Source organism: Psilocybe cubensis, chromosome 2, assembly GCF_017499595.1.
Source record: "Psilocybe cubensis strain MGC-MH-2018 chromosome 2, whole genome shotgun sequence".
Taxonomy (NCBI): Eukaryota; Fungi; Basidiomycota; class Agaricomycetes; order Agaricales; family Agrocybaceae; genus Psilocybe; species Psilocybe cubensis.
Genome location: NC_063000.1, coordinates 2460477 through 2475656, shown reverse-complemented (window position 1 = coordinate 2475656; position 15180 = coordinate 2460477). Strand labels below are relative to the sequence as shown.

General features: G+C 44.3%; 4 protein-coding genes across 4 annotated transcripts; 1 reads left to right on the top strand and 3 right to left on the bottom strand.

Moving 5' to 3' along the window:
• Positions 1–562: 562 nt before the first annotated feature.
• JR316_0002308 (Endochitinase B1) lies at positions 563–2038 on the bottom strand (the record flags this gene model as incomplete). Its single annotated transcript, XM_047888102.1, has 6 exons — positions 563–1134; positions 1189–1285; positions 1337–1772; positions 1820–1899; positions 1955–1979; positions 2007–2038. The coding sequence occupies 6 exons, from the start codon at positions 2036–2038 to the stop codon at positions 563–565; spliced, it is 1242 nt and encodes a 413-aa protein (XP_047753025.1).
• A 994-nt stretch (positions 2039–3032) lies between these two features.
• JR316_0002307 (uncharacterized protein) lies at positions 3033–3755 on the bottom strand (the record flags this gene model as incomplete). The annotated part of the gene is made up of 7 exons (XM_047888101.1): positions 3033–3084; positions 3106–3140; positions 3192–3276; positions 3325–3421; positions 3476–3508; positions 3564–3590; positions 3641–3755. 7 exons carry the CDS (start codon positions 3753–3755, stop codon positions 3033–3035), a joined length of 444 nt encoding a protein of 147 aa, XP_047753024.1.
• A 3446-nt stretch (positions 3756–7201) lies between these two features.
• JR316_0002306 (GTP-binding protein 1) lies at positions 7202–12425 on the bottom strand (the record flags this gene model as incomplete). The annotated part of the gene is made up of 25 exons (XM_047888100.1): positions 7202–7375; positions 7457–7567; positions 7792–7977; positions 8028–8093; positions 8123–8311; positions 8418–8559; positions 8620–8635; positions 8687–8801; positions 8848–9112; positions 9164–9345; positions 9770–9922; positions 10054–10084; positions 10149–10185; positions 10245–10363; positions 10422–10579; positions 10635–10709; positions 10761–10812; positions 10860–10931; positions 10986–11062; positions 11108–11280; positions 11329–11464; positions 11521–11615; positions 11673–11829; positions 11890–12132; positions 12210–12425. 25 exons carry the CDS (start codon positions 12423–12425, stop codon positions 7202–7204), a joined length of 3240 nt encoding a protein of 1079 aa, XP_047753023.1.
• A 575-nt stretch (positions 12426–13000) lies between these two features.
• JR316_0002305 (uncharacterized protein) lies at positions 13001–14924 on the top strand (the record flags this gene model as incomplete). Its single annotated transcript, XM_047888099.1, has 4 exons — positions 13001–13338; positions 13391–13749; positions 13808–14098; positions 14152–14924. 4 exons carry the CDS (start codon positions 13001–13003, stop codon positions 14922–14924), a joined length of 1761 nt encoding a protein of 586 aa, XP_047753022.1.
• Positions 14925–15180: the final 256 nt, after the last annotated feature.

The window sequence follows — 15180 nt, the reverse complement described above, 5'->3', positions numbered from 1 at the left end:
TTCGCCGGGGTTTCTTTGGTGGCTCTTTTGTTCGGGATTAGCACTCACTCGAGAAGGAGAAGGATTTGGCGAGCTGTTGCTGGACTTGTAATATTGCAAGGTAAACCGATTACACCAATTTTTTAAATGATGTGCCTATGATCAAAATCGACAATTCGCCAGCTGTTTGCCAGATTACCTGCTTTGCGATTATTACAGAAATGTATCGTAGTGACAGCTACCCTTCGTTTGAGCGCGCACGCCCAGGCATGTCATATTTCCCCCTGTATGACAATGTCTGCATTACTGATTCTACCTATCCAGGCTTGTCGTATATTCTTCATACAATGTCTTGGATATTCAGCATCATAGTCGCTGTTGGAGTCATATTGACCGGCATATCTGCAGGGCAGGGACATACATGGGCAGCCGGAAACCGGGCATATCAGCCAATCTTGCCATGACAATGATGATATCGATCCCCAATTTTTCATGTATGCTACAAAGAATTACCACTAAACTATTTTTGCTGCCTTCTATTGTCCGTTACTTGTTAGATCAGTTGGAATCGCATGTATGTAAGTTATGCCAGTCCTTTCTTCAGGTTATCGAACTTGCTCTCGGTGTAAGATAACCAATTGTTGCTCTTCTCCAATCCGCCCATGGCGTCTTTCACAATGGTGACAAGGCTTTTGCCAGGCTGAACGTCCTTACCAGGCCCTGTTTCAATGCCTTCTCTGGAAGATCCTTTGTCGCCACTGAGCTCCCAGAACATACTGCCTCCTAGATTCTCCCGTTTGATATATTCGCCTTTCCATTTGGCCACTTCTTCGCTATCAAAGCTGATCAATTCTTTCTTATTGGCATCGTATGACCAACTAGCCCCGAGACTCTTGTCATTGGTAACGTTTGTGCCAGGAAGCGGAAGAGCACGATAATCGTAGACACCTGCTTCCCAGGTTCCCTGCCCTTGGCCAGAGAATGGCTTCCCGGGGCCCGCTGTGTTGAGGAAAGAGCGACCGTAAAGTGGGATTCCTAGAACAATTTTGTCTCGAAGCACACCCTGACCAATATACCAATCCACAGCAGCCGATGCACTGAGTGTGCCCCCATTGAGGTTCGCTTGATGGTTGGCAGCTGAATCCCAGGAACCAGCTGATTGACATGAAGTAAGCTAGATGTAATTGGTTTAAAAGACGGAAAACACACAGAAATCATAAGCCATGAGATTCCAGAAATCGAGTGAAATGTCCATCTCTTTAACGCGAAGTTTCTTGTAGTTCTCAGGTCCACATGGGGCAGCAATCTATAGACGATTGTCAGTCACTTGTATCAAGGGGCGATTGCGGCGACTCACCGACAGTAGAAACTTGCAGCCAGGGCCCTTCTTTGCTTGATGTTTATCCAACGCGGCTCTCAATTCCTTCAACAATGCGACATATCCTGCAGCTTGCTTGTCGTCCGTGGGATATTCGTAGTCAACATCCAGTCCATCCAATCCATAATCTTCGAGAATCTTGACAGAACTCTCGACAAACTTGGCTCTGAATGCAGGGTTGATAACAACAGGGTGAAAAGAAGGTGAGTATGTCCATCCTCCAATGCTGAGTAAAACCTTCAGATTCCGGTTTTGTTTCTTTAGATTATAAATGGCCTTGAAGTTGCCGTAAAGGTTGTTCCCGACGTCATTCCATGAGTCTCCAGGATAGTGAATATCTTGGTCAGCCCAAAGGTCGGAAAGGTAGACTTCGCCGCTGTCAGGCCTCACGTTGGCAAATGCATAAAGTATATGTCTAGGCGTTGTTAGCACGGTATGTGATGACTGACGCCATAAACATACGTAAGGTCCTTGACGGGAATTAGAGAGGGGGGGAATTTTCGCCCATATATACCCCTAGAGGAGTCGTAAGTACGGGAATTCTACAACCACAACATCAAGTTCAACACACCAGTTAACAAAACTTTAGAAATGTACCATCGCGATCAGCTGGCTCTTCGTGCTACGTGATAGTAACGAAAACACTTACTATCCAATGCTGTATTTACCGTCGCAAGGCATTATAGGATCTGAACAGGGTCTGTAATTTTTTGGTAGAGATTTCGAAGGTTCTGACTTGGGGAGGCGAAAAGAATATTGCCCTAATTTGTAGGAAGCGAAAAGGGCACAACAAAGCAGAAATATGAGCAGTACCCTCCACCACGTCGAGGACCCCTTTTTTGGTTTAGAAACAGTGTCTAGGTGAATAAGACGCTCTGGCTGTCTAGCCGAGGACTCTGAGGTTGGAAGAGGCTCGTATCCTGTTGAAGACATTCTATGAATGTTGCCGTGGTTTTATGAATTGATCTTCCGGGTGACTTAGCCTGCGGAAGTTGGACAGCCACCTACTCATTTTGATCGTCACCGGTCACTGCACAGCCAGGTTATTGAATGACCGCAGCTATTACGATGTGCTAGGTGCTGCTTTAGAGGCAGCCGGATGGCTTGGAGCATCTAGCGCCACCAATGGAACAAGAGATGTTGAATTTGTGTAAGACATTGAAGAATCCTTTCACCGGACAGTCTGCCATTTTTGTACCTCCTTAATTGACTCAATCCAATTGAGTGTCAAACTATGAGAAAATATGTAGTACAATGTTCCACCAGTCAATATACAATAAGCGCTGCCTACCCTAATAGTTAATGTAAATACTGTATATGCGTCACCATGGCCAACTAGCACCGTGGGGTCCTGCATTCACGTTCAACTCAGCGTCTTCAGACAAAGAGTCGATCGCAGTCCGTGAAGTAGAACTTCCAGATGAGCAGTCGTCTTCGAATGGACCTTGGATAGTGCTGCCAAGATTTCCTACGGTAAAAAAACTCCTTTCATTGCTCATTCCAGTTGTCGTATTGTTTGAGTTGAGAACAGAAGTAAAGACGATAGACGGGGTTGTTTGCAGAGGTTTCCTACTTGAAGGGTTCGAGTTGAAAATAGGCTTCAATCTGGTTAGACGGTCACCAGATTCGAAATTATAACGAAGATTTAATTGGAGCCGCGAGATCATGATTGAGGTCAATATTTGGCTGAAACTGTACCGTTTTGCAGCTCAGTGCCATATTCAACCCTATGAATCAGGAATGCTTACCTTGCCCCGACAGCCTTGAGATCTTTGAACGCCAACTGGTAGTGGAGTCAAAAAATGTTCCTGCATTGAGAAGTGAACAGTCTCACGAAATAGATAAGGGTGTTCATCAGATTAACCCCAAAGATAGTGAAAAAGTACAGCGTCCCGTCGCGCAGTAGTATTTCCAAAGCACTGGTTACAGTCAGTGCTGATGAGAATAATGACATATCAATGTCTCACGTCATACGACCATGCTTTCTCATATATCGAATTGTCCTCCAGGTCGTAAGAATGAAAATGCACGAATCGGTAACAAGAGGGGCCCCCCACAGTGCGGCTACCACATTTCATGATTAATAATGTTCAATAAAAACCGTTCTATGCCACATACCGAAGAAGGAGTTCTTCCCGGTTAATACACATCCTACAATAAAGATTTATCAAACGTCTTGAAATAGTGCATCATCAAAATAACATACCTGGGAATCCTGGAGGTTGTGGCACACCTGCACAAAAATGTAATCAAAAGGTCGTGTAAAACTTTGCCTATACTCACGCATTCCATTGTGAACTGCCCATGCAGATACAATGACTTGACCACATAGAAGTGTAAGCAAAAACGTCAAAATCTTTTTGTTGCCAAGATAGAGAGCATAAACCCGAAGTATCATGGTCACTGTTTTTGAAGGTGAGGGAAACTTAGCAAAGAAAACAACAGGGTGTCCATCGTACACTCGGCCACTAGAATGCAACCTTGAGGTTCGGAGCATAACATAAGAAGATTGAAAAGTACCAGCAACAAGGGAGGTAGTAGATGCACCGGCAAATTTAACATAGCGACGGCACCTTCGACATCACAATGAGACTCAATGCGGAACAGTGGTGTCAAAATGATTACATCTGAAGATACAAATGTTAAAACCGTCCATTGTGAAAAGTACCTTTTACTGACTGAATCCGACCATGTTGTTTCGTGGAATGCTAAAGGATATTTAACGCTAAAAATGCGCAGGATTGATAAAGAAATGTAAATACATACCAACTTGTATCACAATATATTGTAAATGAGTCACGTATCGATTGAGATAAAACAACAAGGTCGGAAGCGTAAAAGGTCGAGACCATATCTTATCTACCTAGAAGAAAAGCGCCGAATCAAAAATTGGTTTGGTGAGCAAGGTAGGCTCATGGCAATGTAATTGGCAAACCTCTTCTCCGAAAGTCAGCACTGGATTGGAATCAAGCTATTTGAGGGGAACTTCACAGATTGCGTAAAGGCAGACTTACTGTGATCATAGACCAACATAGCATAGTTTGAAGTGTGGAATTCATAATTTCCAAGCCTGCAAAAGGCAGGTTATTAGTGTGTTTGCAGCCAATGACCAGACAAAATGAACAACAGATGAGCGAAAGCGACTGGCACAGGGATGGGCATGTCGACAAAAAGGTACAAGCAAACAGAAACCAGTTTAGTGAGCGCTATATATACCTTGGTCAAATTGCTGGCAATAAAACAACGCCAATAATGCCCCCAGCTGTCAAGCTTAATTCCCCTCCCCTGGGCCTCGAGCCAATCTAGTACGGGTACTGTCCGATTATACCCGCTTGCTGTCGATACTTTGTTGATGGACTGTTGGTAATGCCAAGTGACAAAAACGACAACGACTTGGTTTTCGTCTACAGATGTGCGCATTTAATATTGTAGCGACCAGGCTAACATGCCGATCCAAGACAGAAAAGAGAGTCAGTAACAGAAAGAGACGGGTAATTAATCTAAAACATCCTGCTATATGTCGGAGTGCACCATGTCTACCAGTAAATCATGAAGGTAGCACATAGCATGGGTTAACTGTAGTGGACACATTTGATATGCGGTGTTCACTGAGAAGGTATTCCAGGTGAAACCATTGCCGAAATGCATCAAATAAGTATATCGTTTCCCATCGTTGGGAGATCCTGACCTGATAATAATGTACGATGAGAAGAATATTCTGAAATTAATGGGGTAGTATCGCGTACCATAATTTCACTGTGAACTGGCACGTTCCTTTGTCGGAGTTCTTTTCTCACAGATGGTTAGGAGGAGAACCAGCAACGTCGGGCGGGGATTATTTTGAAATGTGGTGTGTATATGGGTATTTTAGACAAGCAGAAGACACTCGTGTAAACCAAGATCGAATCCTCAGGAATGGCAATGAAAATTCCTTACACACTGTGACAGTTTTGTGTAGGTTCTCAATGCCAAACCAAAAAATGAGACCAAAAATGAGTGATAAAATACCCTCAGTATGACTGGACGACGATGAGTCGGGCAGCTTGAGGGATTCGGGTATTTAAACCAAAGTGCGTATATGAGAGATACTGTGAGGTTGAAGTCACGGAGAACCTGGTTAGGTTGAGCGGATCTTGCCGATTTGACTTACGTCAGTCCTCATCAACAACGTCCAACAACTTGTCGTTACCTCTTGCTACCTTCAACGTTGAATTTTGGCAGTAAACAACGCATGGAAGGCAAACTGGAATATACTACCAAAGAACTCCAGAACTAATTCACACCAACGCATAATACCAGAACAACAGAGGATCTGTCCAACTATGTCTGACTCGACAAGATCATTATGCCACACTGGCGCATGCCATAATGCCATTCTCCCTGGGTTTTGCTAGCATGCTGCTCTCGCCTCTCCAAGCTCTCTGGAATGGATTTAGACTGGTCGATGCTGGAAAGGATATGATACATAAATCGATGACGATCTCATATTTGGCCATTCTTCAAACGTTCTCTAACCAAGTCGGTGCGATTTTACTCCTTACAATGCTTTCTTTTTTCAACAGCATCAAAAAATGCGCTGTATAGCATACACCCGAGCATACCCCACCGACTATCTTCCTTGGATTATAATGTCCTTTCGATGCGATTGAGCGATAATTTCCCATGTTATACCCGACATTCATATAAATGTTATCGACTCTCCGAGTTCAATCTACCCATAACGTTTGATTTTTGGTTATATCAACTTTAGAATGAAATTTCTTCTAACTTTGGCGGTAATATGCTTGCTGTCGTTTGAAGCCAATGCCCAGTCGGGAGCATATGGACAGTGTGGCGGACAGGGCTGGTCAGTCGGTATTTGTTAAATCACACAAACAATGTAAGCTTACAAAGCTGCTTGGCAGGGGTGGGGCATCGACATGTATATCTGGTTATACATGTGTATTCAGTAACCCTTGTGCGCCTAAACTCATCCTCTAGCTGTTCGCAACTAATTGATCTTTCAGACTACTCACAGTGTTTGCCCGGCACAGCCACTGTATCGACCCCTCAAAGCACCACTACGGTTACAAGTGTCAGTACAACCAATAATGGTGGAGGGACGACACCAACTGCGTCAACAACAGCAACAGGAGCTTCCCCTACAGGAAGCCAGATACGATCGGTTCAAGCACCAGTCTATCATTTCTATCTTCAGGATTCCGGTAACCTTTCTCTTCGGGCCGCTATTTATTCTGTCTGGTTCTCATGCCTCCTCACATAGGGGGTATCGCTGTTCTGGGCCCAGAAGCATCTGCTGGCCTTTTTACAATTGGTGGAACTATTTCTCTCAATCAGGCAGGCAACTCAAAGCTCTATCTGAACATTGACAATAGCGGGACGGCTTCATTCAAGGCCCTGACATTCGGTGCCACCGCCACCACAACGGACTGGGGATTGGAAGGCGACACGATTATCACCACTAATCCAAGGCAGCTCAATTTCATCGCATGTTCTACCAGTTCTTCCACCATATACACTTTATACCTTCAAACAGGCAATGATACCCCGTCGGGCACAAGTTGTACATTGCAAACCATTCACTTACCTTGTTTGTGTTGAATCTGGTTAAATTGACATTTACGTATGGTAAAGTGACTTGCTAAATTACAAACCAAAATATACATACATGTAGTCGCAAGGAAAAAAAAGCTAGCACTGATTGAGGAAGGAATTTTTTGGCCACGCCTGTCCATAGTCATTTACCCATGTAGTCAGATTTGGGTTTGTGTATGCCTCGTTATACCTGCAGTCAAAGAAACTGTTCGACGGCATGTACTATGGTTGAAGTAACTGATAGATGGCTCACATTTCGATATATTTATTGGTGGGAAATCCTTTTGGATCGCAGCCAATGTTGATTGCATTTTTTGGTTGATAGACCCGAATATAATCGATTTTCATATGAGCTGGGAACGTAAGATGGTCAAGATCCACAGGTCCGAAGTTGCGGGACATGCCAAGGTTTGCGATTAAGTACTAGTTGGACAATCGGAGAGTGTGGATGATGCGTTAATTATTGTAACTGACTTGGGTTCCTAGGTTGAGAACACTTCGTACCATAGGTTCTTTCGCAACCGGTCTGGCCGATATTTGTACATTCGGATCTGGCCCCATGCCAGGAGCATTTAAGGTCCAAGATGTCTTATTATCAGAAACCCAGGTGATATACTAGAGAGAGAGAGAGATATCGGTCAAATGGAGATATTGACCTGTTTGAGAGAATAATGTACACCACCGTCAAAGCCTGAACAATCGTATGGATTGTTATCTATCACAACTTATATGGCAACTTGAAATACATACCTGGCTTATACTAGGTTGCAAAGTGTTGCAAAGGTTGCCGCAGTTTAAGCACTGACATTCGTTATAGCAAGCAAGCAACGTGCACATACCTCAAAACCATAGACAGCATAACACGCTCCATAAGGCAATTCATAGCAGCTAGAGTTGGTATTTGTGGTCAACGAAGTGGCTTGTTGGGTAGCACTCCCAATGAATGTGTTCAATTGAGTGATGTTAGGGTTGGTGATAACCATATTCGCAGGTGAATTGTTCCACAAATACCCGGCATCGAATGGCTGTCATGGCTGGTCAGGAACAAACGTATGATGCGAGCATGGCGACTTACTGCCCATTGTGCAGACTGTGAGACCTGCCCAACAAGAGTATCTGCAGTGACCTTCGGATTTTTAGGCTACAGACAACAGCAATAAATGGAAAAACCAACTTGGGCTTCGAAAATATCAATCTCAGGGGCAGAACGACCAACAAAGGTTCCATCGGAATGCTTTGGGCCTGGATGACTTTCGCCAGAGCAAGTGCATCGGGATAGTCGTTGGCCTGGAAGATAAGATAAAGTGTTGCCTTTCCCTGGGTCTCCGTTAATCGTTGCTGCAATAGGTCGTCCATCCACTGTTTGATTGGCGACAGTACCAACGTCACAACTGTCGTATGTATATGGCCACTGATATAAATGCATCAATGTGTCTGACAATTACTTGAGCATCAGCAGACGTACCAGGCCTTCTAGAGATGCACCATATCCAGCACGGCCAAGATTCCCCATGGCCCATATCGCGGGCCAGAGTCCCAAGACGTTGCTCGCGCCTGGAAGTTGCACCGAAGCTTCCACATACCCCCCAGTGAAACAGAACTTATTCCTATATAAGAAAGAAATTACTGTCAGTACGTGACTGACACCATATAGGTATATCATTGACCATGTCGTCAACATGCCTACATTAGAGTTTTCAGATTTCCGTGATATTGTTTACTTTTAAGACACACCTCCTTCATAATCCATCCCATGAGTCCGCTTCTGAGAAAGGGTAATCACCAGCGAGCCTTCTTTGGTGGTAATTGCCTCGGGATCATACCACTCCAAATTGTTGGTTGCCTGGTACTAGTCATTCCAGAGGCGTATTGTTATGATAAAACAGAATGCCTACCCAATAATGTAAATCGACGGCCTCCCAGTATGGATCGTCCCCTGGATAAAACGATCGACCGTCTACATTGAATTCGTCAGAAAACACCAGCTTCATTTCCGTCGTTGCATCATTCCACGCATTCCTGGTATATGCCTCTCGTGGGGTGTCGGTGTCGATAAGGCCTTGATTACCCATCATTTGGGGCACTTGTCCTGTAGAGTTTATGCTGATGGAAGTGTCCAGAATAGGCGGAATGTAGAAGGTGACCACCGGATAGCCTATGCTTTAATGAGGGTGAGAATGGTAAAGGTTAAGGTGCAAAATTAAAACTTACAAAAGAGCCAATAGCCCAGCTATAAGAAGTAATAGACATCCAACATTTCCGATACCTCTTGCAGAAACTCCCTTCACAAAGCCATCTCTCTCTCGCAGGGAGATATATTGGTCATCATCAGATTCTATCAGGTCTAGTGCCAATGGAAGTCCCCACTGGCGAGGATCGGGAGAAAAAGTGAACTACAAGATGTTAGAGCGCAAGTAAAAAAGCGTCTTATATGTTTATTACCTCAGAAGATAGATTGCTTAAACTAGAACGTGCCCAAACTGGATATGGTGTCGAGTCTAGTGTTATCTAAAAAGGCATTTTGTCAGTGAACCTGAATGAATGGAAGTGCAAACAGCATACAAGCTGATCCAAGCTTGAGCCATCGGAGAGTCTCTTGAAGCTTGATGGTTGCGACATGAAGAATATTATAAAGGAGAAAGTACATTACAGGAGCAACTGAGGAAAACACAGCAATTAGGAGAAAAACATGAACCCTAATATTACACAAATTTGTTTGAAGATCTATTTATAGATTGTTATAGCAACTTCGTTATTACACCCAATCCCTGTGAGCAATGAGAAGAGCATAGAATATGGTATGACTGAAAGACTTACTTTAGTCTTGCCTTCCCGGAATAACAACTTCATCCCTTCTTTCACAAACTCAGGATGAGATATAAATTCAAATTGCACGGTCGCTCGATCCCCTGTGCGAAGCACACCTTGGGGATGATCCATCCCTATGATTCGAACGGTTTGTCGGATAGCCTAATCGAGTGTGAGACATACACATTAAGGTAAACTGTAATAAAAAATACCCCGCAGTGTAACATTGCCTGATGGGGGAAGAGGATTTTATTCAGTCAACTATGGAAGTTAGGGGATAGTTGAATGTATACCTGATAGTTTTTCTGCAAGGTCGTATTATGACTAGGAGATCATGTCAATGCGAGATTAGCAAAATATTTTAGATGTTGTGCATGTCAAAACTTACTATAGAATCAAAACTTGCCCCTCAAATTGTCGGATAGCTTGATGTAAAAAGGGAATCAGTATTTGCGATATCTACACGTTCACGAAGGCGATTGACCTCGTGGAGGGGTCTCTGTCTTGGCCACCAGAACCATACCCTTGCGAACAGCTGCTCGACGTATTCGTTTGAGGGCCAGGGATACACATTGGCCGGCTTCTGCGCGCGTGACATCCGCCCTAGTGGTGTTCAAGAATAAGAAAATTAGACATATTTAATCTGCAAAGATCGAACTACCGTTTTCGTTGCATGCTTTTGATAACGGATGTTTGATAGTGGCCATTAGAATCCGGTCCTAATAGAACGGAATCCCCTGTTTTTACACTTCCAGCATTTATAATACCATTGACAACGGTGCCCACATATGGCACTGACCACACTTCAGTGATCGAGTACTGTGGGACGTAATCTGGTATAGTTTATAAGAAAAGATGATAAAAGAACGCGTACCTCTAATGGTTGATTCACCGCAAATTTCTCGGTGTCTCTTTCACTGGAAGGGAGTAGATTAAGGAAAGTTCGGACCTTCGTATAGGCGATCAGCAGTAAACAAACGTAAAAAATAAGATTAGTTACAAAATCTAACCCTTGTCCTGTAACATTCGATATCTGGAATATTGGACATAATCTACAAAGCATGAATAGCAGACCGTAAAAGAGGAGGAATGGTATCACCTTTCGGACCCATTGAATGACGTCGCGATTTCCACAGACGCTTCCACTGATTTAACAAATACCGGATTTTTTCTTAAATTCTTGATTAGTGATTGGCAAGCGCATTATTCCATGAGATGTATATACCGACACCCTGGGCTCTGGAGGATCTTCGCCACTTGCTTTATGGTCTCAGCAAGTACATTAGGAGGGGTCATATCAATCTGAAAATTATCAGACACATTGCTCACATTCATCGTTGGTCTGACCTTCGTTATGCAAACCACCACTGGCACACTCAAGGCCAGGGCGATTGCAAGATGCTCCTTTGACATTCCTATCAGCCCTGCGTTGGCGCCCACCATCAGGATAACACAAGAAGGCGCCCCCGAGGTCAGGCCGTATAGCGTGGTTTTAAGGTAACGTTCGTGACCAGCCAAATCTGCAAAAGTAAATAATAACGATTGGAGCACCAGACTTATACACCTACCAATGAAAGATACGATTTTAGCTGCCTGTACAGATATCTCTTCCCATCCCATCTTCTCGCGTCGTATAGCATCAGGGTCGCTTAAATGCGATGTGTTAGGCAGTATTGGTACACCCGATGAATTGAACCCGAGGATCTAAGAATTTTAGTATTGTAGAGAATGATGACGGACAAAGTTGAGGTTTTACGCACTTCCATCCCAACACTTGATGTCCTCCCTGTCTCTATCTCGTGTTTGTGTCGGAATAAACCCACACGAGCGCGACCTCTTCCATCATCAAGAGCACCTGACCATAAATATGAATATTTCATTTTAAAAGCAAAGAGAGAATGATTGAGCATACCCCTCGTTAAAACACCTAATGTGGTAGACTTCCCACTGTCTACATTCCCAACCACTGCACATCGTACTTCTGGAGTCAAAGAAACATTGGGAGGAGGTAGCCGCAAGAGCAGAGATATCCTTGCATGACCAGTGATAGTTTCAAACAAGACTGATGCCTTTGTAGGGAATAGATAAAAGAAGTCAGAGATCACTCATTCACTTGGTAATGTACATACCTTTCCACCGACCTCTTCCACGGCTTTCGTTACCTGGGTGCGTAGTGACCCAATTTCCTCAATTGTTCTTGGAGTGCCGGACCAGTGGGCCGATTCATCTTTCAACTCCCCGGAAAACAGCGCCGTATGAGAAGGTTGTTGGCCAATTCGTAGCACATGTTCTCCGTTGCATTGTGTGAGCAAGGCTGCTAGCAGATCTCGAGCAGAGTCATAGTCCGGGGTACTCGATGAAAGTAACAAAGTCTAATTCAATATTAGCATTTGAATTTGGGATAGCATAACCACGATCAAAGGAAGATTAGGTCATGATAATGACGAACCAATATGCGTTCCTCAAGTTCTTGGAGATTAGCACCTGCTGTTTCGGCGCCATGTAGATTTTCAGCCTCGACAGAAACGGCGTCCTGATCTTCCTTGCCCTTGCCCTTTTGCTTGGTTTCTTTTTCTTTATTCATGAGCGCTTGCGCTCTCTGTTTTGAGATTTCCCGATGGTGTATGTCTTCGATCTCGTTCTGGAAGGTTCGGAGTGTGGTCATTGTGTAGAAGGGGAGGGTATTCGAGTGTTTATAGATCTTTGATTATCGAGTCAGAATATAAAGAGAATGACTCGAATGATTGGAGAAAATAAAGGTGGTAGGCTCTAGCCTCTCAAAGCACGCACGTCCAATATTGTCATGTGAGGTCATACTGTGGTGGCATGTCCGAGTCAATCTTACTTATAGTCTTATACACTAAGTAGATAGTGTCGCAGCTCGCTGAACTCTTCTCAATATTTAAAGCCTCCATCTTGCTTGTCAGGGATAGGATTACCGGCATAGCACATTCGAGATTTGTACAAATCTCTACAGCGTCGATACAACCGGTAAAAAACAACGAAGAGATTCGTGAGTACATGGACAACCATAACAATACACAATGGCATGTCCAAACGGGAATAGAACTTGTCTACGAACGATCACGTGCTCTAATTTCAGTGATGCCGGGGGTCCATCTGTGGCTTGTTCATTATCGAGCCAGAATACAACGACTGTGATCCTTGTAAACATCCAATTCATATATGAGCACACAAGGTACGTCCAGATCATCTCTTTGGTTTCGACCTTGTCTCAGCATGGTGCGCCATCACAAATCTCGTCCTCTAGATGTGCCCTTTGTACCAGAGCTCATGGGCTCGACTCCTGGGGTACTTGACCCAACGCAAGCCTCACGTTTATTGCGCAAACCAAACTCAACGCTCTTATTCGCCTCCTTCGACCCAAATATTGCTGTGCCATATAATATCTCACAACTTGGTAGCATGTCACTCAACGACAACAACTGTCGACCAAAGAGGATCGTGATCGAAACCATACCTGGTGTCGGATCCTTCTGGCGCTGGGTGCCGCGTGCACGCCTTAGAGAGCATATACAGGACGAAGGGGGGTTCCCGAGAATGGTTCGCGTTTGTGGGTGAGATTTTGTTTGTCAGTGCCACTTGTTGCACTTCGTCTGACTTCTGCAGAGAACCATATATTATCTCACAGGACCAGTGGGACATATACAAGCTCGATCCATTATATGACTGCTTCGTCGACGATTTCTCATGCCTGAGCGTTATAACCAAAAAAGATTCTCCAAGCTATGGCAGTTATAGTTCTGACTACTCTTCAACATGGCCTGATTCACGATGGCAAAAACCTTCGAGTGATGGCCTGATAGTTGACGACGATATGATGGAAATCGACGAAGACATTGCTCACCAGTCGCTTCCCAAACCTCAATCACGTTCCAAACGGAAAGTATCCCCTCGTACATCGTTCTATTTCAACTTTGGCAATAACTCAGATGGAACATCCCCTTCAACCACTTCAAAGAGGAATGGTGAGAAAATTTCTCTGTACTACACTGCAGTACAATTTTATTCTATTTTGCTCCACAGCCGATCTATCCTTTCAAAACCTCCGCAATCCAGAGGAAGAAGAAAACGATTACTTTGATCAGGATAACCTTCATCGAAACACTAAGCAATTTATCCCGAAGATTAGAAAACGTGCCAGGACCATGTCCCCCACATCTCAACAGCGAGCTGCAAATGCTCATAAAACGAAGTGGAAAAACGCGAAGCAAGCAAGAATGGATAGGGAAAAGGCAGAGCGTATACTCCGCCGCGAACAGGAGTTTGAGCGGGAGATACTAAGAGATGTCCCCCCAGCGAATTTCTCGAGCCCTGGTGAGTAGCCCTTAGCGCGCTATTTTTCTTACTGATGAGTATTTCACTAAAAGATCATAAATTCTGCGGCATTCCTGAGGAAACTGAAGAAGAGATGAATGAACCTCAACCTCAACCAATGCAGGAACCTGAAGAAGAAGAAGTAGTAGTGGATAACGAGGAGCAAGCAAACGCTCAACGACTTGCTGAATCACGTCGTAAAATGGAAGAATTGAATGCCGACCGCGATCGGCAGAGGCAGCGGGAAAAAATGCTTCGGGAAGAAAGACAAGAAGGCCGCCGGGCCCAAACTGAGGGTCCTAGCCGCGAGCAGATTAAGCGACAGAAAGTAGAAGAAGAAGAGCTTCGTCGGCAAGCAGAAGCTAAGCAGAAAGAAGAATTGAAGCAGGCTAGATTACGACAAGAACAAATCCGCCGTCGGGCAGAGCTTATGGCAGGTTTCCAGGAGGAGCGCGAGGCTCGGCATCGACAATGGGATTACGGACGCTGGGATCGTGCCCGTGCGATGGAACGTTATAGACATGTTGGCCACTTTTTCGACAAAGCAAGATTCTCCTGTGAAACCTTACCTCTTACGGTGATAGATATCCCTTGGCCGACACTGCGCCATCCAAGAGAAAATACACCACGAGACATGGACTATGAAACGGTTACTGATTTCTTTTTAGGTGCCAAAGAAATTCTACGCGGTCAAGAATACAAGGAAGTTATGAAGTCCAGCTTCCATCGATTCCATCCTGATAGATGGAACAGTCGAAATCTTTACAATGCTGTTCTTGACGAACAAGAAAGAGAGGAAATACTCACCGGTAAGCATCTCTTCTAGAATATGCGACTGTAATGTAATATATGGCTTACGATAATACGATCTCCTTCGTCTCGAAATAGCTGTGAACACAGTTAGCAAAGCTGTGGGCGCTTTATATTCCGACTCCAGGAACTTGTAACCCTACAGTAAGAGATCCCGCTGTTTTCGGTGCTGATATTAACTAATAACCGATACAAAATCATTTCAAGAGTCTTTATACCTTTGATCGCAATTGCGTCCATGGACACCATGTTTCTGATCGTCTCACCTAGAC